Genomic DNA, 22,557 nt, shown 5'->3' with positions numbered 1-22,557 from the left:
TAGCAGCAACTTGCCTCCAATGTCACACGTCTCCAATTTGTGCAGCAGTCTTCCGTGTGGAACAGTATCAAAAGCCTTTCTAAGATCCAAATATATGATATCAAAATTATTCTTTGCATCCAGTTCCTTTGTGACTACCTGATACTATGCAATAAAATTGGTCAGACAAGACTTTCCCTTAACAAATCCGTGCTGTGTCCGAAATATAAGTGAAGTCTTGTCTAGATGATCCTGCAATGCTTTAATTTCTGCAATGCCATTAATTTCTCTGGAACAGAAGTTAAACTAACAGGTCTGTAATTACCTGTGTCTCCCTTTGATCTTCCTTTGTGGATTGGGGTCACATTTGCACATTTCCAGTCCATGGGTTGATTTTCAAGGCTCTCATCATATACTCCATCCTATCGTGTCTGGCAAAATTCAGACACTTTGAAATTTAACTCAAACTTGCAACTTTTTTTCAGCATTGACCTGTACTTGTTAAGGAAACCTGCAAATCTCATACTCATAAGATCTTTAGTGCCAACGTGCACAACAATATCAAGTTTTGTTTCCTTGAATGATGATATCTGCCCTACAACATCATCAAATTTTGCCCCTGGTCCTGTTCAGCCTATCCTTTTTGCATAATATATTCCTCATCTCCTTGACAACAGTCACCAGCAATAACTGTTTCCTGTGGAACCAGCAAATTTTGCCTTGGAGGTTGCCGCTGTGTTGCCTGATGCACAGGAATGAGCTCTGGCATTGAGTTGGGCAGTTGAGAGCTTGACAGGCCCCTCATATTAATTTCAACGAGGGCATATACCCTACACCTCAAACTCTCATAGATGCCCATCAGAACGCTAAGTTGGCACCTAATTTCTTCACAATCTATGCACTTAGCACACACAAAGACATCCTCTTTGGCTAGATCATGCCATATTCTAGACAGGTCTACAAACATTTCACATTTTGCACATTTTTCAAAAATGTGAAGTGTCAAGAATGTTTTGATTCATATTATCTCTCAGACCAATGAACCCATGATGTCTCACAGACCCAACTAGACCAATTAGTCACCATTAGAGTATTGGTCATTATTTTTTAGTGACCTTATCCTTGTTATTCTTGTTTCTAATACCAATATTTTTATAAATATTAGAACTGAATACTAAGACAAGTCACTGGTTAGAAATTTAACTCCGTGGAAAATTTTCTGGGACTGTCATGACATATTCCCAGCCATAATGTTATTGAAGCGGTTTCATTTTTTGATGTGATGCATGTGAACTGGTAACATCCATTCACAAAATGTAAGAAAACAATTTCATGAATTAGCTGCAATCAGAGAAGGTCATTACCAGTTTTACAGAGAACAGTAAATTATATCATACCTTCCAAATATCTTACTGTTGATGAAATGCTAGTAGAATTTTGTGTATAGCTTTCATTTACATCCTGGATTGCTGTTTTGAATCTTCTGATCCCATTGCTTGGATTATGTATGAAATTATTCTCGTAGGGATGAAAACCTTAATTCCATCCGAAAATATCATGCTTTATATAAATCTTGGTTTTCCAATAATTATGCGAAGGCTGTTCAAGATAAGAATGTAGCATATCACAATTAGCATTAGTAGAGGCATACGATGCAAGAAAACAAGCTTATGCAGCATCAGACAAAAAAAAAAAGACCTGCCATTTCACCCCCTCCATTCGTTCCAAATGCCTGTCCGTCCAGCTCAATCTTAAATTTATTTAAGCTATTAGTTTCCACAACAAAAGATGGAAGCCTTTTCCACCAATCAACTACCCGCTGGCTAAAGGAAAATTTCTGCACATCTATTCTACAACTATCTTTCCTCAATTTGAAACTGTGCCCCATCAAGTTCTTAGTCTGAGCAAGAGGAAGAATCCCATCAGCAAAATTCCTATATATCATTGACAAGACTCCATGGCCTGCCCTGGCAGCCCATCTGCACCTCTCAGCAAACTTTAAATATGACTGCACAATTATCCCCCATGTCTTTTGTCTTTTCACATTCCACTTCCCTGTGTACCGCACAGTTGGTATGTTTCTCTTTGGCTATTGTTACCCATTTGCATTTGTCAATGTTAAACTTCAGTTGCCACTTCTCAGCCCATTTGCCCATCTTTTCTAGATCCAGTTGGAGTAGCATACTATCTTTACTGTTGTCATCTGCAAACTTGGACATTAAACCTGATATACCTTCATCAATATTATTGATAAATATATAAAACAACAATGGGTCCAACACTGAACCCTGGGGAACTCCACTAATAACATTTGTCCACGAAGAGCACAGTGTCCACTGATTACCACTCTCTGTCGTCTTCCACTCAACAATTCCTTTGTCCTTTGTAGCAACTTACCCTTAATGCCATATTTGTTATTTTGTTGTTTGTTATTAGGAGCATTAGCAACTAAGGCCATATTGCTCCGGGATATGCGGTGGTCATTCCGTGACCTTTTCCACATCCTCCGTATTTGGTGGTGACGGGCTCGAACCCCGGTCTAATCAAGAAGCGTGTACTAATGCACTGCTGCTCCTTCCCACCTGGCTATGGAGGCGCCTTTAATGCCATACCTCTCCAATTTGTACAGCAGTCTTTCATGTGCAACAGTATCAATTGGCTTGTACCCAAATCTCTAGCCTCCTTTCTGCCTACATTAAGAAGCTTGCAATAGTTGTAAAACAGTAATTAATCAGTGCAAACTGCATTTTAAATAATCTGAGAGTAGAACACTTGCTTCTGGTCAAAATGATTGTTAAGCAGTCTGGTTTCTTGCCAAAGCTGTTGCTGTAACTTCTATCTATTCACAAAGGGAGATCGAAAGGTAACATGAGTTATTACAGACCTGTTAGTGTAACTTCTGTTCTGGGGAAAATAATGGAGTCACTGGTTTAAGAAGCACTGCAGAATAATCTAGACAAAACTGCAGTTATAGTTCAGACACAGCATGGGTTTGTTAGGGGCAAGACTTGTCTCACCAATTTGATCGGATTCTATGATGTGTTCAAAAAAAACAACTGGATGCAAAAAATAATTTTGATATCATATACTTTGATATCATATACTATCATATATCATATAAGCTTTTGACACTGTTGCGCATGGAAGATTACTGTACAAATGGGAGCAGAATGGTATTAAGGGTAAGTTGCTACAATGGATAAAACCATAGTTGAGTGGGAGGAAACAGAGTAGTAAAAAATGGACACTGCTCTTTGTGAACTAATATTATTAGTGGATTCCCCCCCCAGGGGTCCATGGTGTTTTCTGTATTTATCAATGACATTAATAAGGATATATCAGGCTTAATGTTCAAGTTTGCAGATGGTACGAAGGTTGGTAGGGTTGTTAATGACAGTAAGGATGGCATGCTACTGCAACAGGATCTAGAAAAGTTGAGCAGAGAGGTGGCAACTGAAGTTGACTGACATTGACAAATGCAAAGTGCTGCTTATGAGTAGAAGTAACTCTAGAGCAGTGGTTTTCAACCTTTTTTTAATAACGGCACCCCTAAGTAATTTATTTTAGTTTGTGGGACTCCTACTCAATTTTCTGCCTGTTAGATCCGATTCTCTCCCTGTGTGTGTGTTTTTTTTTTTCTTTTGTTAGTTGTTGGCGCATCAGCTTCTGTGGCCATGATGCACCTCCAAAAGTTTTTTTTTTTTTTTTTGCATTTTACTGTGATCCAAGCCCGAGGCGGGATTCGAACCCGCGACCTTTGGGTTGCCAGGCAGGCACTTTACCCACCTGGCTAGCCTGTGTGTGTGTGTGTGTGAGAGAGAGTGAGAGAGAGATATATTAAAAAATATATATATTATATGTTAGTTATTACAATAATATATATTATAATACAAATTACATATAATAATTTTATTCTTTATATAGAGGTAATAAGTAAACATCAATTATAGATCACCATAAAATTAAAAAGATACGGTACACCCTTTTATAATGAAATAAACATATAAATTTTAAAAAAATAAGTTTAAGTAACTTATTTTTTTAAAAAATAAGTAACTTAAACCCAAATTACGTGACACCCCTGGAATGGGTGTCACGTAATTTGCGCTACCCTAAGGTGCTGCAGCACCCCGGTTGAAAACCACTGCTCTAGAGTTGCATACCAACTGTGCAAGTACTACACTCAGGGCAGTGGAGAATGATAAAGACCTTGGGGTTAATATGCAGTCAGATATGAAGTTTTCTGAGCAGTGCAAACAGGCTGCAAGCATAGCTCATGGGGTCTTGTCAGTGATATATAGGAATTTTGCTAGCAGGGATATGGAGGTGATTGTCCCCTTGTATAAAGCAATGGGCAGGCCACACCTTGAGTACTGCATACAGGGGCCTCATTTTAGGAAAGTTGTAGAGCTGCTAGAACAAGTCAAGAGAAGTGCAATGAGATTAGTGAATGGAACAAAGGGTTACTGTTACCAAGAAAGACGTAAGTTCTGCAAATTGCTGCATCTAGAGACTAGGCATCTTTGAGGTGATCTGATTGAGGTATATAAGGCTTTGAACGGTTTGAGCAAGCTCAATGCTGATGGGATTCTTCCTCTTGCTCAGATTCTGCACCTGAGGGTGTATAAATTCAAATTGAGGAAAGACAGTTATAGAATAGATGTGTGAAAATTTGCCTTTAGCCAGCAGGTGGTTGATTGCTGGAACAAACTTCCATCTGTTGTGAAAGTTGACAGTTTAAATAAATTCAAGGCTGAACTAGACAACCTTTTGGAGTGAATGGATGGGTGAAACGGGAAGGTTTTTTTTTTTTTTTGCTGATACTATATAAGCTTGCTTTCTTGCTTCATATACCTCTAGTATTGCTAATGCTAATCTATATTCCAACTTTCATACAACATAATGGTTGTATTGTCATCATCATCATCATTAGCCATTTTCAATCCTCTCCAGCAACTTTCCAGTTCCTTCTGTTTTGAGCACTGGCCATCCATTTACTACTCAAAAACTCATGAATTTCATCTATCCATCTCCGCCTTTGTCTTCCAGGTTTTCTTCTAGCTCCTCTTGGGTACCATTTTGTTATTTTCTTAGTCCATCTGTCATCATGTCTTCGAGCTATGTGTCCTGCCCAAGACCATTTTAGTTCTTTAGTTTTGATAAGAATGTCCTTTACTTGAGTTTGCTGCCTAATCCATGTTTCTCTTCTTATCTAACAGTCTGATTCCCAATATAATTCGTTCCATTCTTCGCTGTGTAGTTCTTAGCTTCTCTTCCATTCTTTTGGTGAGTGCCCAAGTTTCACTTCCATAAGTCATGGTGGGGAGTATACATTGATTCATTATTTTACGTTTCAGACAAACTGGGATATTGCTCTTCAGTATGTGACTATATTTCCTGAATGCTATCCATCCAAAATTTATTCTTTTCTTGACTTCCAGCCATTTATCATTATTACAGCTGATAACTTGTCCCAGATAAGTATATGACTCCACCTTTTCAATTACTGCTCCTTCAATCATTATTTCCCTTTCCGTGGCATACTTGTTCATCATTACTTTTGTTTTAGCCATATTCATCTTTAGTCCAAAATCCTTACTAACTGTGCATAACTGATTAAGATTTTCCTCTAATTCTTTGGGATCGTGGCTTATGACCACAATGTCATCTGCAAATCGTAAATGGTTTAGGTACTCTCCGTTCACATTGACTCCTTTCTGCGACCAGTCTAATCTTCTGAAAGCTTCCTCAAGGGCAGCAGTAAACAGCTTCGGAGATATTGTGTCTCCTTGTTGAACTCCTTTCTCGATTTTAAATTTGCTACTGTCTTTGTCTAGTCTAATAAAGGATGTAGCACTCTCATATATTTTCTTCAAAATCATAATATATGGAGTATCTATGCCTTGTCTTTCCAGTGCCCGAAACATTGCCTTATGCTGTATGGAGTCAAATGCCTTTTCATAATCCACAAATGCCAGGCATAATGGTGTTTTATATTCATTTGCTTTCTCCATTAGCTGTGATATTACGTGAAGGTGGTCCATAGTTGAGAATCCTGTCCTAAAGCCAGCTTGCTCTTTCGGTTGATTCTCATCAAGTATTCTTTCTAATCTGTTAGTAATGACCCTTGTGAACAACTTGTAGATATGGGATAACAAGCTAATTGGTCTATAATTTCCAATTTCTGATTTATCTCCTTTCTTATGCAGCAAAACTATGATTGCATTATTCCACTGCTTAGGCATCACACCTTTTCTAATGCACTTTGTGAAGAGCCTTGCCAGTTTTTGTGTTATGTCTCTTCCTCCCAATTTTAACAATTCTACAGTAACTTCATCTTCCCCCGGGGCTTTCCGATTCTTCATTTTCTTCAATGCATGTTCTACCTCATCAGGAAGAATATCGGGTATGTCGTATGTGTTGCTACTTTGCAATCCATCTTCCCCACTGCTGGTATCATTCCCTCGCTCCTTGTATAATTCTCTATAGTAGTCTTCTGCTATTTGAATTATGCCTTCTCTGCTGTTTATAAGTACACCATCACTATTCTTCAGTTTCAGTATCATTTGTCTTTCTGTATTACTGCTCATGGTTGCTGATTTAAATCCTTTGTTTTTCCTTAATGCTTGTTCTACTTTTCTTGTGTTAAATCTTCTTATGTCCTCTCTGAGTCTCTTTCTAATGGCTTTGCATAACTCAGTATATTCAATTTTCTTCCTGTCAGTGTTTTTCTTGCTCTTCATTTGTCGTCTTTGGTTCATCATGACAAGTGTTTCTTGACTAATTTTTTCTTCTTTGGATTTCTGTTTCCCTATAGGTTTCTTGGGCTTTATCACTTTCAGAAAGTTGTAATATTCCTCGTCGATATCTTGGTCCTGAGCAGTCTGCAGAAGCTCAAACTTGTTCTTAAGTTCCAGTACATACTGCTTTTTCTCCTCCTCTGTTATTTCAAAGACCTTTGTATTATTTACTCGAGTCAGTTTTTTCCTTTCCTACATCTATATCAAGTGTACATCTTACCATTCTGTGATCACTTCCAACATTTACCTTATTCAGGACGGTAACATCATTCACAATATATCTTCTGTTAGTGAGGATGAAGTCGATTTCATTAGTTGTTAATCCATTTGGACTCTTCCATGTCCACTTTCTGTTCACCCTTTTCTTGAAAAAAGTGTTCATTACTGACATTCCTTGAGATTCTGCAAATTCCACAAGTCTTTCACCTCTTTTATTTCTTTCACCAATTCCAAAATTTCCTATAGTTCCTCTTTCTGCGCTGTTTTGCCTTTTTCCAACCTTAGCATTGAAGTCCCCCATAATAATAGTGTAGTGGGTTTTCTGCTCATCTAGAAGACTCAATTTCTGTGTACATTTCTTCAACCTCTTCATCATCATGGCTCGATGTTGGTGCATAAATCATTATAATCTTTAGCTTGTACCTCTTAGAAATCTTGAGTATTAGTCTTGACACCCTTGGTGATGTACTTCTGAATTCCAAAATGTTGTTTTTAAAATCTTTATGGACCAGAAACCCAACTCCACCTTCACTCCTTTCACTGTTTCCATTGGTGTACAGCAGATTTCCACTTGATAAACTTATAAGTGATTCATTTCTTCTTCTTGTTTCAGCCAAACCGATGATATTCCAATTCACATTTTCTAATTCCTTTTCCAGCTCTAATATCCTGTCTTCACCGATGAGTGATCGTACGTTATAACAGGCCAAGTTCAATTTCCGTGCATGGCAGCCTGGTCGTACCCAGAGATTCTTAGCACCCTCTGCTTCCACTCTGATCCTCTCGCTGCCGTAAGAGGGAGAGTGAAAGCTGCTGGGGACTGAGGGCCATTTGTATTGTTGTGCTCTCATTGCTGGAGGGTTTGGTCTTTTCCTCTTCACGCTGACCAGGCGTCTTGAAGGTTGTATTGTATCCTGAGTTAAAGGTAACGTTGACATACTAGCATCCTACTTTTCTTCTAACTCTTGTAATGACAACCTTGGTAAACCACAACCACCTGCTGCACCTTATCCACCCCACTCACTGCCTCCCGTGGTCTTCAGCCAGAAGAGTATTAGATTTAGGAAGTAGAGTTATTTCCACTTGTTCTTAGGACTTGTGCTGCTGAGGTTTCACCTGTTCTGTGTTTCCCTTTTACACTTTCTTTTCGCTAGTGTTTTTCCATCTGCTTGAAATTTTGCCTTTTCTAGCCAGTTCCTAAAAAAGGGTGTCCGATTGCATCTTTCCAATTATTATCCCAACCACCAACTTTTGAGCTCTCTGAATTTTCCATCCGATATGTGATTACCAATATGGACTCTGTCAGTGTTTGATCCACTGGTCATATTTTACTAAATTACTCATCTCTATAAAACTTCTATGGAAAAGTTTGGTGAAACTCAAGTACAATAGTTGCTTTTCAGATTATAACATAATTTGGCATAATGCTTGTCTAAATATGTTCTCATCTCTTTGTACTGCTGACTTGGTTTTTTTTTTTTTTTCTTTTTTGCTTTTGCATTACAGTATCCAGTTTTCTCTCTGTCTTTCAACTTCTGCACTAATGCTGGTGTTACCCATGGTTCTGTTTTTTCAACCACTGTTTTCCCCGCTGGGATATTGGTGATCTTCCACTGACTAGAAATCCGGTTCAGGGTTTTTCTGATGATAGCATGTTGCATTCTATTTTCCAAAAGGTTTTCTTTTTTGCTATTGGAATTAGTTTTCTTCTAAATACCTCACTCTACAAATCTCAATCTGTTCTGCTATGGAATATTGTACCCACAATTGAGGTGGTGTCCCCAAAACCTCTCAAAAACTTATCTCATTTCCAAAGAGGGCAGTCAGGTTAGTTAATGACCATCTCTTACAAAGAGGCTCTGCTTTATAGACAGTGTTTTTGCTTCATGCCTTCCATACTTCCATAAGCACTCACCTTCTGGATTGGCATCTATAATTCCTTCACTCTTCCAAACTAGGCCAAATATCTGCTGCAACCAATCAGCGTTCATTCACTGTCAAACTCATAGAACCAATTTTTTTCTCTTCCTCATTTACCCCTTCCACTTTTCTGAAACAGCCTTCCTTCCCATGTATTTCCCAAAAACTTGCCTCCTTAGCAAGGTGGGAAGGAGCAGCAGTGCGTACACACGCTTCTTGATTAGACCGGAGTTCGAGCCCGTCACCACCAAATACAAAGGATGTGGAAAGGTTAGGGAATGACCACCACATATCCCGGAGCAATATGGCCTTAGTTGCTAATGCTTCTAAAAACCAACAACAACAACAACAATTTCCCAAAAATTACAATCCAGAAAATTTGAGTATAATGTCAACCTTCGTCTTCAGTCTGTGCACGTTACTAATTATTATAGGTTTTAACTCTTTTGTGTTTGGAGTTTTCATTAAAAAAATCCCAAAAAACATATTCATGAATTTATCCTGTAGTGAGAATGGTAAAAAATTCAGGAGCAGGTATGCAGTTTGCTTTATAGACCTCCTAGTTGAAAGTGGTGAACTTTATAATTTTATTCTTTAATCTGATGCTATATTGAATATAAGAAAAGTCTGTTATTGAAAAAAATTATTTCCTGACCTCTGTTGCAGAATTCCAGTTTGTATGAGCAAGGTTAGGAGAAGAAGTTATTCTCTTCTCTTTACATAAGAGTATAACTCCAACAGATCCTTTAACCTTATTTTTCTAATAATAAATACTTCTCTGGGATTTGTAATACTTATTTTAAAGCAGTCTGACTCCTTAAAATTCTCCGGTAATGAAACTTGCCTTCATCTGTAAATATTAAGAAAAGTTGCTACTGAGTTTTCTGTGGTCCTTCCACTGCAACCAATTAAAGGAGAGCAAGGCTCTATGGTCAAATGTTTATATTATTTTAGTTAAAAATGTTTATATTCAGTTATAATTAAAAAGACTACAACTGAGTGCATGAAACCATTGGGAATATCAATGAATGCTTCTGTACACCTCAAGAAGTCCCCTTTTTATTGGAGAAGTGCTAATGTCTATCTAGTCTATAAAGGTGATGCTATAGGTCAGTGTAACCAGTAAGTTGGACTTCTGTGGTAGAGAAGATCATGGAGTCTGTTGTTAAATAAGACCATCTCAACAAGATCTTGAATAGATCTTGGCAGATTTATTAATGGTAGGTTATGCCTATAATTCTGATCACTTGTTACGATGAAATTAAACAGCTGGATGCAGGTAAGTAACACTCTTGACACGACACTGTATATAAAGATTTAAGTAAATATTTTGATATTGTCCCTTGTGTAAAGTTACTGTATAAACTGGAAGAAGTAGGAGTTACTGGTAAGATTGCAGGCTAGCTAAAAGATAGAAGGCTGAGGGCTATCCAAAAATGTATACAGGGGAAGCTAAGTTTGTTGATGGTGGGAAGGGTAGTTAACAATTTGAGCATGCTGTGCTGCTTCAAAGAGATTTGAATCAGTTGAATATGTGGTCCAGAAAATGGCAACTAAAGCGTAATGCTTCTAAATGTAAGGTTATGCATTTCTGTAACAAATTCTCGAGTCATTTATAAGCTAAGGAGGAGAGCTAAAAGCAGTTCAGGTCACCTTTAGCTCCCCTATTGCAGCATCTGGAAACTATGCACCTGTAAGATCTGATTAGAGTTTCAAGTGTTGAATGGATTAAGTAAGCTAAATGCTTAAAACAGACTACACACATGGGGGCATAAATTTAAATTGAAGAAGAATGAGTGCATGATAGATGTGCAGAAATTTACTATCAACCAGCAGGTATTTAATTGTTGGAATTAACTTCCATCTGGCATTGTGGAAGTGGGTAGTGTGAATAAATTTAAGGAAGAACTAGATGTGATTGGAGAGGAAGGAGATAATGTGGGAAGGTTTTTTTTTTTTTTTTTTTTGACTAATGCTGTATGAGCTAACATCATTTGTCACTATTAATACTAAAAACTGAACCAACAATATCAACCTGGCTCAAACAAATTCAAAAATAGTAGCTTTATTCTTTTTTTTTTTTCTTTTTTATAATAATAAATATCTACTTATTCTCTATACGGCCTAAGCCAGAAGAATTTACAAATTCATTGAAACTGCATGCATGTTGAATTAGCATTAGTAGAGGCATACAATGCAAGAAAGCAAGCTTATTATGCAGCATCAGCCAAAAAAAAAAAAATGGCAGACAGATTTTCAGTGGCACAGTCAACAATAGGACATGCTTTTTTTGTGGCAGCATACTGGTTCAAACTTGCAATCTCCTTGTGGATATACGTGCTAACCACTGGACTATGGATAATCCAGAATTTTTCATCTAAAAATAAAAAGCCTCGTTCAGAGTAATTCTCACAGGCACATTCATATAAGTGTGCCATTCCTGCATACTAGAAGCATGTAAAACAGAAATCCTTTCTGCAAAAATATTGAAGTTTTTTAAAAACATTCAAACATTCACCTCAATATAAGCATCTTATTATTACAAAGTGTGCATGAGCACTAAAATTCAGAATAACATTCAAAATGTATTTCTGCAAACACTAACAGTAGTGTTTTACTCTACGTCTGACGCACACTGGATCAAATCACAAAACTGACAAGTAAGCATCTTGTTTAGCTGTAATTGTCTGTATGTCATTTGAAAGACAAAAAGTTGAGATGAAGGTATACAAAGAGTGGGAGCTGTAGCTCAATGCCATGTCTATGAGAAAAAAATGTTTGAATTTTTGTTAGTTTTCACAGACCCAGGATGACCACTAAAAGTTTATTTTTTTAACTTAATTTTTTGAATTGTTTATAAAGCAGTAATTTATATGTAAAACTGCACTCTTAGAATACTGTGCTTAGTTCTTTTGTTACCTTCAACCTTGTTTGATCACCAAAAGGTTAAAAAAAAAATGATGCATATTAAAGTGGAAGAATAAATGCTAAAATGCTGGGGGACCCTTCATGGGATCCTATAATTGTGTCTAGTATGTTTATATTCTTCTAAGGAAATACACTGAAAGGACAGAATTCATGGGGTTCCTGGGCAACATGACACTCACTCCTCTTGCAAGTGGACGAACCCACCGCTTGGCAGGTATATAATTACAGTGCATTCACGTAGATGGTAATTTGATGTCAGAATGCATAAATGTCATGTCTAATGAATCATTTAAACTGTGCCATATATCACCACTCGAGTAAGCAGCAGTGTTGCCAGATGGTAAGCAAGCATAGCTTCTGGTAACCAGGTATAGACCTGCATGCAGCCAAAAAAAAGTAGTGGTTTCTGGATTCTTGGCTCTGCAGAATAGTTAATCAACTTCGAAAGAGGGATGATAGTGAGTGCCTGATGCATGGGTGACTATTAGGGTGGTGGTACAGAAATTACACTCCCCATTTGACAGTATCAAGAGTATATCGGGAATGCGCCATTTCCGGAATAACATCTCATCGTGGAGAGCTCTGTGGACAGAGAAAGTCTGGATGAACGTCGACGTCTGTCTCGCATTGTTTCAGCCAACCGGAGAGTGACAGTGGCACAAGTCACCGCCGACTTCAACGAGGGAGATTCCAGAAATGTCTCCACCAAGACCATCAGGCAATCATTAGGGACAATAGGTTATGAAAGCCGCCGACCCACCAGAGTCCCATTACTAACACCATGACACAGGACTATGCTTCAACTGGCAAAAGAACATCAACACTGGACCTTCGATGACTGGAGATGGGTCTCCTGGTCCAGTTTCCAGTTATTTTGAGTGGACAGGAGGGTGTGTATCAGGCAGAAACTGCACAAAGCTATGCACCCATCATGTCAACAAGGAACTGTTCAAGCAGGTGGATGGTTGGTGATGGTCTGGGGTGTGTTCGACTGGCACATGTTGGGACATCTGGTACATCTAGATGCAATCCTGAACAGTTCAGGTTACGTGTCCATCTTTGCATGCCATCTGCCCTTCATGATCATCATGCACCCACAAGGCAATGAACTCTTCCAGCAGGACAGTACACCCCCCCGACAGAGCTGTGGTGACTAGAACATGGTTTAAAGAGCATTCCACAGATTTTACCACCATGGAATGGCCTCCCTGTTCACTGGACATTTTTCCACAGCATCCTAAAGATGTTCCACCCTGTGGAGCATCTTTGTGATGCTGTGGAAAGGTCTGTTCGAGCTTTGGATCCTCCACCAAGGAGTGCGAGAGAATTATAGACAGCAGTGCAGCAAGCATAGATGGAAAAACCCGTGGAACACTTTTGCGAACTGTGAACTCAATGCCTTGCCGTGGGACTGCCCTGTATGGGCAAAAAGTGGACTTACCCATTAAGGGCAGGTATCCCATGATTTCTATCCACTCAATGTATATGAGCTGTGTTAGGGTTATTAATAGCAAAAACAGGCATACCTATTTGCTTATATACTAATACTTGACATTGGTTGCCGTTATAATTTTGAATCATTCTACCAGCTTGTTAGGCTATAGGGGAAAGCACTATTCGTGATCTGATCTGTACCATCTTGTTAGGCAACAGGAGAAAGCAATATCCTTGATTTGATTATTAACAGTAACTGTTCATTTAGAATCTTCAAGTAAAGAAACCACTATGTATCGGTGATGATAATATTTTGACGTGGGATTTACTTTAAAGATACTACAAGGGTAAAGGGAAGTACTTGTACTTTGACACTGCAGCAACTACAACACCCCGGCGAAGTCGACAAATCAGGAAAAAATACTTTTTGTCACAGTTGGCAGCCGATGTGAGCAGGTTGTGAAGGGGCATCCACAGTAGAAATTCCAGTTTTAAATCCATATTGGTTTATAGCTGCAAGGTTAGCATTCTCATAGTGCTCGAGGATTCTTTGGTATAGGAGTCTTTCAAAGAGCTTACTTATAACAGGAAGTAAAGCGATTGGCCTGTAGGATTGTGGTAGGTCAGGGGGCTTGTTGGAATTCTTTAGAATTAGTTTTAAGTTTGCACCTTTCCAGTCAATGGGAAAAATTGCAGCTAGTAGGCAGTGGTTGAAGAGATCAAGAATCATCTCTGGGCAGAATTCAATGGTATTTTTTATTATCTCCGACTCCGGAAGATCTGTCCCTGGCCATTTTTTTTTTTTTTTTTTTTTGTTTTTAATGAGTGCTACTGCAGCGTGTAGCTCTTCCAAGTTAAAGGGAGGTTCCAGGTTCTGAATTTCATAGTTGTCGTTATCAAGGCAGAGTTGCAATTGCTCCTCTGTGGCTGGGGTCACGGGCTGCTGGAAGGTCACGTCTAGAACGTTGCAGACCATCTGCTCCCAGGAAGTAGTCATGGTACCTTGTGGGGTCCTGGTGGTGGTGACCACTTCCACCCTGGGGAGCTTATTGGTGTTGACTTTGTACAACCCCCCAGGGTTGTCATTACCAGTAGTTGACACTAGTGTTTCCCAGGAGCGTTTTTTTGCATTCTCTTATCTTTGCTGTGTATCTGTTGCAGACCTCTCTGTATAAGTTTCATAGGGCTTTGCCCTCATGTGCAGGCCAGGAGTGCCGCACCATTTGGAACACCTTACATTTTGAAATTGTTTCTCGCTGTAGATGGACAAAGTCCTGACACCACCAAGGGACTGCACCAGGCATTGAATTCTTTTTCCTAATTGCTTTGTCAGCCTCATTTGTGACTTCCTGCAGGAGCTCATCTGGGTCCCTTTGAGAGCAGAAATCTGGTGTAAATGTTGCTGCATCCACCGTCAGCAGATCCTTGAAGAGCTCCCAATTTGCTTTCTGGATTGGATATCTGTGTACTCCCAATTTGCTTTCTGGATTGGATATCTGTGTATCACTGCCGGGCAAAGTTTCTGTTCAGTTGGTATGTGATGACTCAGTGGTCCAATATAGTCCATGAATCTTGGACCATTCAATCTGTAATATTGCCAGAGAAGGATCTGGCCGAGAGCAAAATGTTAATCGTTGCCTCCCAGGGTATTACAGAATGTTTGGAAGTTATTTGAATGGTTGAGTATTGCAAAGGGAGAGTTGCAAAGGAACTCTTCCAGCTGCTGACCATTTCTTGTTCCTTGTCTATCCGGTGTGAGCTGTGCCAAGCTGGGGAGCAACAGCTGACATTGACCCCCACGACAATCTTCTCATTTGGGAGTATTTGCAGGACAGATTCTAGGTATCTGTTGGCTGGATCAATGTCCTCCTCAAGCCTGCAGTACATGGAGCTGGCACAGAAGTTTCCAATGGGACTGATAATGTGGGCACACACTGCCCAGGCTGTAGAGTTGGGTAATCTTGGTTGCCATGAGGTTTGGATTTCGGACTGCAATGGGGGCCCATGGGGTGTCATCGTCCGACTGAATGATTTTAGATCTTTATGGGTACCCCTGACCCGGCGCATGTGGGTATATGGTTCTTGAAGTATAATGAGATCCGAGATTTCTTCATCTGCTTTTAGCCGAACTTGGTCAGACACAACTCGTGCTCGCTGTGCGTTGACTTGGAAGATTTTGATCATAGTTGCATTGAATCCTTTAGGGTGTGGAGCCATAATCGGTTCTTGTTTGGTAGTAACTCCTGGTGTTTTGATAAACTGGGCACTTGTTGTCCCAGATTTAGTGGGCACTGTCCATCTTCAAGCTTTTGCATTTCACATGGATGGGTTGCTGAGCTTTGTTTGGGCAGGTGTTATAATCGGGCCCTTTCTCTGAGCAGTGGCCACATGTGGAGACAGCCTGGCTACAGGTGTGGGATGTTTGCCCAAATCTGCAACATTTAAAGCAGTTGGGTATAGCCACGTGCTCACGAAAGCGATGGCTGTACCAGAATTGTTGATGTAAATTCTTCACTGCATATTAAAAAACTGCCATGTGCTTGGTGGCAGTTCAACAACCCAGTTGTAGGAGTTTCCAGTTTTGGACTTAGTTGAGAATTTTGGTGTTATGAGTTTCTGATTATTTTGGTTGCGTTGATATATCTCCTGAGTGAGTTATTCTGCAGTGAGATCCCTGTCCAGGTCGAAGATTATTATGGAGCATTCTCTGCAGCTATGCCGAGCATGGGGATCATTGGATTTTGTTTGATTCTCTCAGCCTCCTCCTTGGACTCTGTCTCAATAACCACACCGATATTTCTTGTCTTACGTATTGTCTTCATTCTGGTTTTAAATTCTTCTCGCAAATTGGTCATACCTTGGGTTTTAACCCCTTCACTAGACTAGTGAACACATGTCAAGTGGGCGAAGTACCACTACTGTGGTTGCTTAGTTGGTATTTTCTTCTTTGGGACTTGTCTGGTTGTCGCAGTGGGCTGTTTATCGGTCCTCAGCATGTCTGCATAGCTAGGGGCCTGCTGTGGCATATATGGTTGCCCCTACCTTCAAGGAATGCTTCAAGCTTGGTGGCATTCTTTTCAAGACTCTAGGTGAGTATTTAGTAGGATTGTTTCTAATTTACACCAAAGGATCACAATGTCTCCAGGGAAGACAGTGGTGACGCTGTTACAGGATTCCTTCATTAAATCCTCAAGTTGTGTTCTGAGAGTCAACACCTGCTCTAGAGCGGTGCCCTCAGGCAGGGTGGAATCTAATGTATGTGTTGACTCTGTTTGTTTGGTTGCATAAGTTAAGTCAGGGACTGCTACATAGGAGCCGGCCTACCCAGGCCCCACCAGAGGATAGGAGGGGTGGCAGGGAGAAGAGGAGACGGAGAACCATCTCTCCCCTCCGGGGAGTTGGGTATAAAGGAAATCAAGACAGGGAGCTCAATTTAGATCGCGAATAAGGCATTTTGCATCAGAGCTGCACTGTCAGGTCCGGTGTTATCCGTAGGTGGTAGACATCAGAGTGTCTGGCACATGGATGACTGGACCCAGGGTATTCCAGCAGAACATCACCCAAACACCGCCTCCACAGGCTTGTTTTCGTCCTGCGGTTCATCCAGGAGCCATCACTTCCCCATGTACCTGGCCGTCCACATGGTGCATACAACAGAAAATGTGATTCATCGAACCAGACGACCTTCTTCCTATCACTTAAGGTCCAGTTTCGATGCTCGCGTGCCCTTGTAGGCGCCCTCGCCAGTGAACCGTGGTTAGCTTGGGCACCTGGAGTGGCCTGTGGCTACGAAACCCCCATTTTCAGCAGCGTTCGATGTACTGTGTATTGTGACACATTACTTCCATCACCAGCATTCCAATTACCAGCGAGTGGCGCCACAGTCGCCCTTATTTTGCCCCCTACCATCCTGGAGAGCCTTCGCGCACCTCGAGCATCGATGAGCCGTGGTCGTCCAACACCTCGCCGGCAGTTCGTGGGTTCCCCCTCCTCGGACCACCTTCGGTCGGTAGGTACTAACCACGGCTGACCATTAGAATCCTACCAGCCATGCCGTTTTGGATATGTTCTGACTCAGTCATCTGGCGATTACAATTCGTCCTTTGTCAAACTCGCTTAAGCCTTTCCCATCTGAAGAACAAGATTAATACTGATTAATGGAGCTCAGTATCAGGTGTTTTTTATATCGTGTCCCGATCCGCGCAGTAATTCACCTGAAGTTGCTTCAATTTCCATAAGGTTTTTCTACTGGTCATAATGTTTTGGCTTATCGGTGTACTGCAAATCAGCAAAATAAGCCCTCAATATTTTGTTGTTCCTGCTTGAGCTGCAATTACAGCCTTGTAACAATCTGGCATAGAGTCAATCAATTTCTGGATATACGGTTGCCCAATTTCGTGGTACCACATCCTTACAATGCTCTCCTGCAGTTGAATCTTACTTCTTTGCTTCTTCTGAGCAATTTTAGACGACATTATGTACCAATAATTTTCAATAGGGTTCAAATCTGACTGTTGCCAGGCCAGTCCAACACTGTAATGCCAACATTTCTGAGGTGTGACTGCACCTTAAGGGAGAAAAATTAGAGAAAACAATGGTGTAAGTATGTATTAAGCCTTGTATGACAAGAAGACAAACTCATCATTAAATCTAAATAACATAAAACTTGCCAATTTTGCTGTGTGATAAGGTGCTGAGCAGGAGCGGATTAAGGTCGGTTGAGGCCCCGGGCGCAGAAGAAAATATTGGCCCCTTAAAAAAAAGAGAGAGACAGGGAAAATAAAAATACATGTTAACCATTTTTTTAAATAAATAAAAAATATTATGTACTATTAATGTTTTATTTCCAATAAAATTTGAATATAATATATGTATAATATAATTAATAATAGTATAATAATAATCACAAATATTTGAACTAATATGTTCAACTAATTTGTTGGGGTTTTGTGTGGGCCCTTCAGAAGTCAGGGTCCAGGGCGCCCGCCCGCCATTAAATCCGCCTCTGGTGCTGAGTCCTGTTGAAAAATGCAGTTTTGAATGTCTGTGTAGTGATCCCTAATAACGGGTTTCAGGCACTCCTCCAAGATAGCAGTGTAGGTTTCTGAATTCACCGTTCCGTTTATAAACTTAATTGCTTTTTATGCATCCCCAAACCATCTGACCGGCGGACAGGGAACTTTACAGTCTGTGTTATGCAGTCAGGATGGTATGCCTTCAATTTGTCTTCTGACATATTGCCTCCCATCCGAGCGATGCAGGTCGAATTTCGATTCTTCAGAAAAGATGACGGTATCCCATTGTTCTTTTGTCCATGAAACGTGTTTTAGCTCAAGCAAGTTGCTTCTTTTTCATTTGTTGGGTCAACAAGGGCTCCTTTTTGGGCCAATAGGCATGCAGACCACATTCCGAAAGCCGTCTTTGGATAGTTCGTGCACTTGTTTCAACACCAGAAAGTCCAGTTTTAGATCGGGAGCACTAGCATGGCAATTACGAAGGCATAGCCGTTTCAAATAACGATCTTGGGAAGGCGTATTCACTCTCTTACGGCCTGATCCAGGTCTTCTCTTCATATAACTGGTTTCACGCTTTAATTTCAGCATCCAGGATACTGTTGACTGGTGGCAGCTTATTTTAACAGCGATAACACGCATAGAAAGTCCTACCTGGGACAGAGCAACAGCTACACTTTTTTTTCTTGGTGTCAACTGAAAATATGGAGCCATGCTTACACTTCGCAAAACAGGATACAAATGAGAGCGTATATATAGAAACGGCCGTATATATAGAAACGGCTGATGCAATAGAAGCATTTTCTGACGCAATACCTTTGCTTTTCGACAAACAAAAGAACTGTAATTAAACAATATCGTATACGTTTCACTACAAATGTTACTTTTTTTTAAGGTGATGCAGTTTTTTTGTCCACCACTGTATAAAAAAAATTTGGACTAAATCCATTATTTGGGTAGTACTTGTCTCCGTGCAATGGGAGTAGTCGTAGAACGGAGTGATTGTACGGCCAAGTTCTGCGACTGGGTGATTATTGTGAAGGCGTTTTATTTCTGATTGTTTTGTGTCGTCGTAGAGGGGGTTCCTAGTATATGTAGGATGTGTATCCCCCATCCCGCTGTTTTAAAACCGGAAAACGAGTTCCAGATTGAAAAACAGCGGCAAGTGGGGATGGACACCCTAGGCACATCAGCCTAGGAGGGTAGTGGGCGGGAAAGTAGTTAGTGGCACCTGCCAATCATTGCTTTGTTCGTGTCCGTTTGTCGAAATGTGGACTAGTACCCAAGATCTGGGATTTTACCAAAAAATTGTTAGCGTGCTGGGTAAAACTAAAATTTCTACTTTTGGCACGGTCTTTCAGAGTGGCGATTTTATCTTTGAGGACATTCAGAAATAATGACATTATATGTTAATTCTGTTAACTGCAATGTAAATAAACGAGAAATCTCAGAAATGTATGTTATAAATTGGTGAACTGGTTGAACAAAATGTTCATGTCCATATAAGCAAAATACTATATATATTTCAAAAAATGATTCTCAATAGAGGGTGTTCGTTGTTCATACCATGTGTCGTTCAACATGACTTCAATGTGAGTTTGTAACACTTTGTAATTATAATACAGTACTTCGCTTATCACTGATTGAATTTAGGGATTTTGGCTACTTTTCAGATTTTTAAGTGAAAGATTTTTATGAGCGTATCTGTAATGCTTAAATGAATTATGATTATTTACTGAATAGGAAGAATGTCTAGGCTTAAAGATACATACTCTCTGCAAACAGTTTTCAGAATTTATTTTTATAAGCAATCTCCTTCAAATTGGTTTCCCCTTTGGGGAGGGGGGACTCGTAATTTCCATATTAGTAACTTTTATTGGTATAAACACGTGATAGTACAATCTGTTAAACGTCATCGGAACCAAACCGCTCTACGACCACAACTAATAGAAACAAAAGTTTTATTCAAAGATACAAAAGTAGTTATTAAACTTACAGATAATCAATTGTCAGAGCCTATTACAACAAACACAAAAGTGTTAGGCAAGGCTTTGGCCTTTCCCCGTGCTCTTCCACATTTATTCCACGAAATTCTAAAAGAATGGAAATCAGTTCTAAAGAATGAAATTTTCAAAAATGAAATATTTTTCTGTGTGCTATGACCAAGTTTTAATTGCTATATCAGAACTTCAAATTGCAGTGAATCACTTGAACAAAACATCTAAGAAATATAAAGAATTTAAGGAATATATAAATTCCTTATTATATTACTTGCTTTGCAAGCAAAGCAGGTATTCTAACCATTTGCAAAGCATGAATAAAAATAGACTTCCATTATAAGCTCTAGATTAGCTGTAGGAAAAAGATTATAAGCTGTAGGAAGAAATGTGGATGACCAAAAAGATGCTAGTCAATGATATACAATAACTTTGCTAGCAGTGATAAGGAGGTGACTATCCCTTTGAATAAGGCAATGGTCAGGCCACACCTTGAGTGCTGCATCCAGGTCTGGAGGCCTCATTTTAGGAAATACATAGAGCTGCTGGAATGAATACAGAGAATGGCAGTGAAGGGGAACAGAGGCTGCTCTTTGCTTAAGTTCTGCAAATTGCAGCATCTGGAGGCTAGCCACCTGCAAGGTGATCTGATTGAGGTTTGTAAGGCTTTGAATGGTTTGAGCAAGCTTAATGCTGATGTGATTCTTCCTCAGATTATGCACTTGAGGGTGCATAAATTCAAATTGAGGAAAGACAGTTATAGAATAGATGTGTGGAAAGATTGCTGTCGTGGAAGTTGATGACTTAAATAAATTCAATGAAGAATTGGACAAATGTTTCGAGCAAATGGATAGGTGAAATGTGAATCATTTTTTTTTTTTACTGATGCTGAATAAGCTTGCTTTCTTGCATCATATGCTACTACTAATGCTAAAGATGGAAAGACCCTCACTATGACAGGTAGAAACAGGCTTCCTGAAGTCTAACCTTAAACTGTTAAAAGAAGAAGAATTCTGTATTATTGAATATAGATGTCTTTAAAAGAAATAACTAACTGGCTTAATAAATCAACCTTGTTTTTTTAAGGATAATATATAGTTGAATTAGTAATGTGATGGATGAAAGAGTTTCAAATATGTTTTTGTTAATTCGGATATGTGAATCAAATCCAGACATAGGCATTTTTGATATAAATAAAAGAGCATGTTACCAGGAAGGAACTGCTAATTAATTAAACTAACCACTGACCATTAAACTGGAACCATATTTTTGATCTTCATAACCAACCTCCACGGCATTTTGTGATCCAAGTGGATCACAAATATTACAGACATGTCAATCACAGAACCTGGCATTTCCCCAAGTAAAGTAAAATGACCACTTTGTATATGCTATAGCAGCATATTAAATATGTAATCATGGTACTATTAATATTTATAACACACATTTTTAAATACAGTCAACTTATATTACCAAATCAAATCATCATTTGCTGTAAGATATAAAATCCCTACCAAACAATCCCTACAGTTTGTTTGACAGTTTGTCTTAACTACCTGAGTAAATATTATTGATCAATTAAAGAATATAAAATGGTTAATTTACAAATGTATGTTACCAGGCAGATCCAGCCTTCGATCAGAGCAAGTCTACATTGAAAATATTGTCTAACAGGAGGTTTTATAAAGTAATGCATTTTATGAAAGATGTTGCTAATAACCAAGCGGAACTAAAATTCAAGCATTGTACGTACATTTTTGTACAGTAATAGAGAATTAGCATGTGCACACACCCACACACATGTGCATGCACACATTATTATTTTTAAATTGTTTGTTTATTAGTTAGGAATAGTTGCATATATCTTAAATTTTAAAATATATTTGAAAGTTTGACTTTATTAAAAAATATGTAAGAATATGTGCTGATAAAGTGTTAGATGTTAGTACTATAGTTATAAGTCATAATGGATGCAGAATTTGATCATGTGGAGTACAATATGACAGAAAGCTGGGTAAGAAGTACTGTATATTAAATATAAGACAGCACATCCAGTTGACATGGGTGGCTAGTACAATGTTGAGTCAAGTGTTAAGTTGGTGTGACTGGAAAATGAAAATTAGAGTAGGAGTCTCTTATAGGCCTAATGATTGTGATGCATATAACAAACAACTACAAAAGCAGGCCATTAAACCAGAATGTCTTATAATAATTGGCAATTTTAACTTTCCAGATATTAGCATTAGCATTAGTAGAGGCATTTGATGC

At 39.2% G+C, this 22,557-nt stretch overlaps 1 protein-coding gene across 1 annotated transcript in view; it reads left to right on the top strand.

The window, feature by feature from the left end:
- The first annotated feature begins 19,813 nt into the window (after positions 1-19,813).
- Positions 19,814-22,557, top strand: part of Dph2 (Diphthamide biosynthesis 2) — an 82,244-nt gene continuing 79,500 nt past the window's right edge. The window contains exon 1 of the mRNA XM_090382421.1: positions 19,814-19,884. Within this exon, the coding sequence (XP_090238547.1) occupies positions 19,874-19,884 (11 nt within the window). The 5' untranslated portion in view covers positions 19,814-19,873. The remainder of the gene's footprint in view (positions 19,885-22,557) is intronic.

This window comes from Mastigoproctus giganteus, chromosome 10, assembly GCF_048544385.1.
Source record: "Mastigoproctus giganteus isolate SK-2022 chromosome 10, ASM4854438v1, whole genome shotgun sequence".
In the NCBI taxonomy this organism is placed as follows: Eukaryota; Metazoa; Arthropoda; class Arachnida; order Uropygi; family Thelyphonidae; genus Mastigoproctus; species Mastigoproctus giganteus.
Note: the sequence above shows the minus strand (reverse complement) of the source record. Positions and strands in the feature narration are given on the sequence as shown.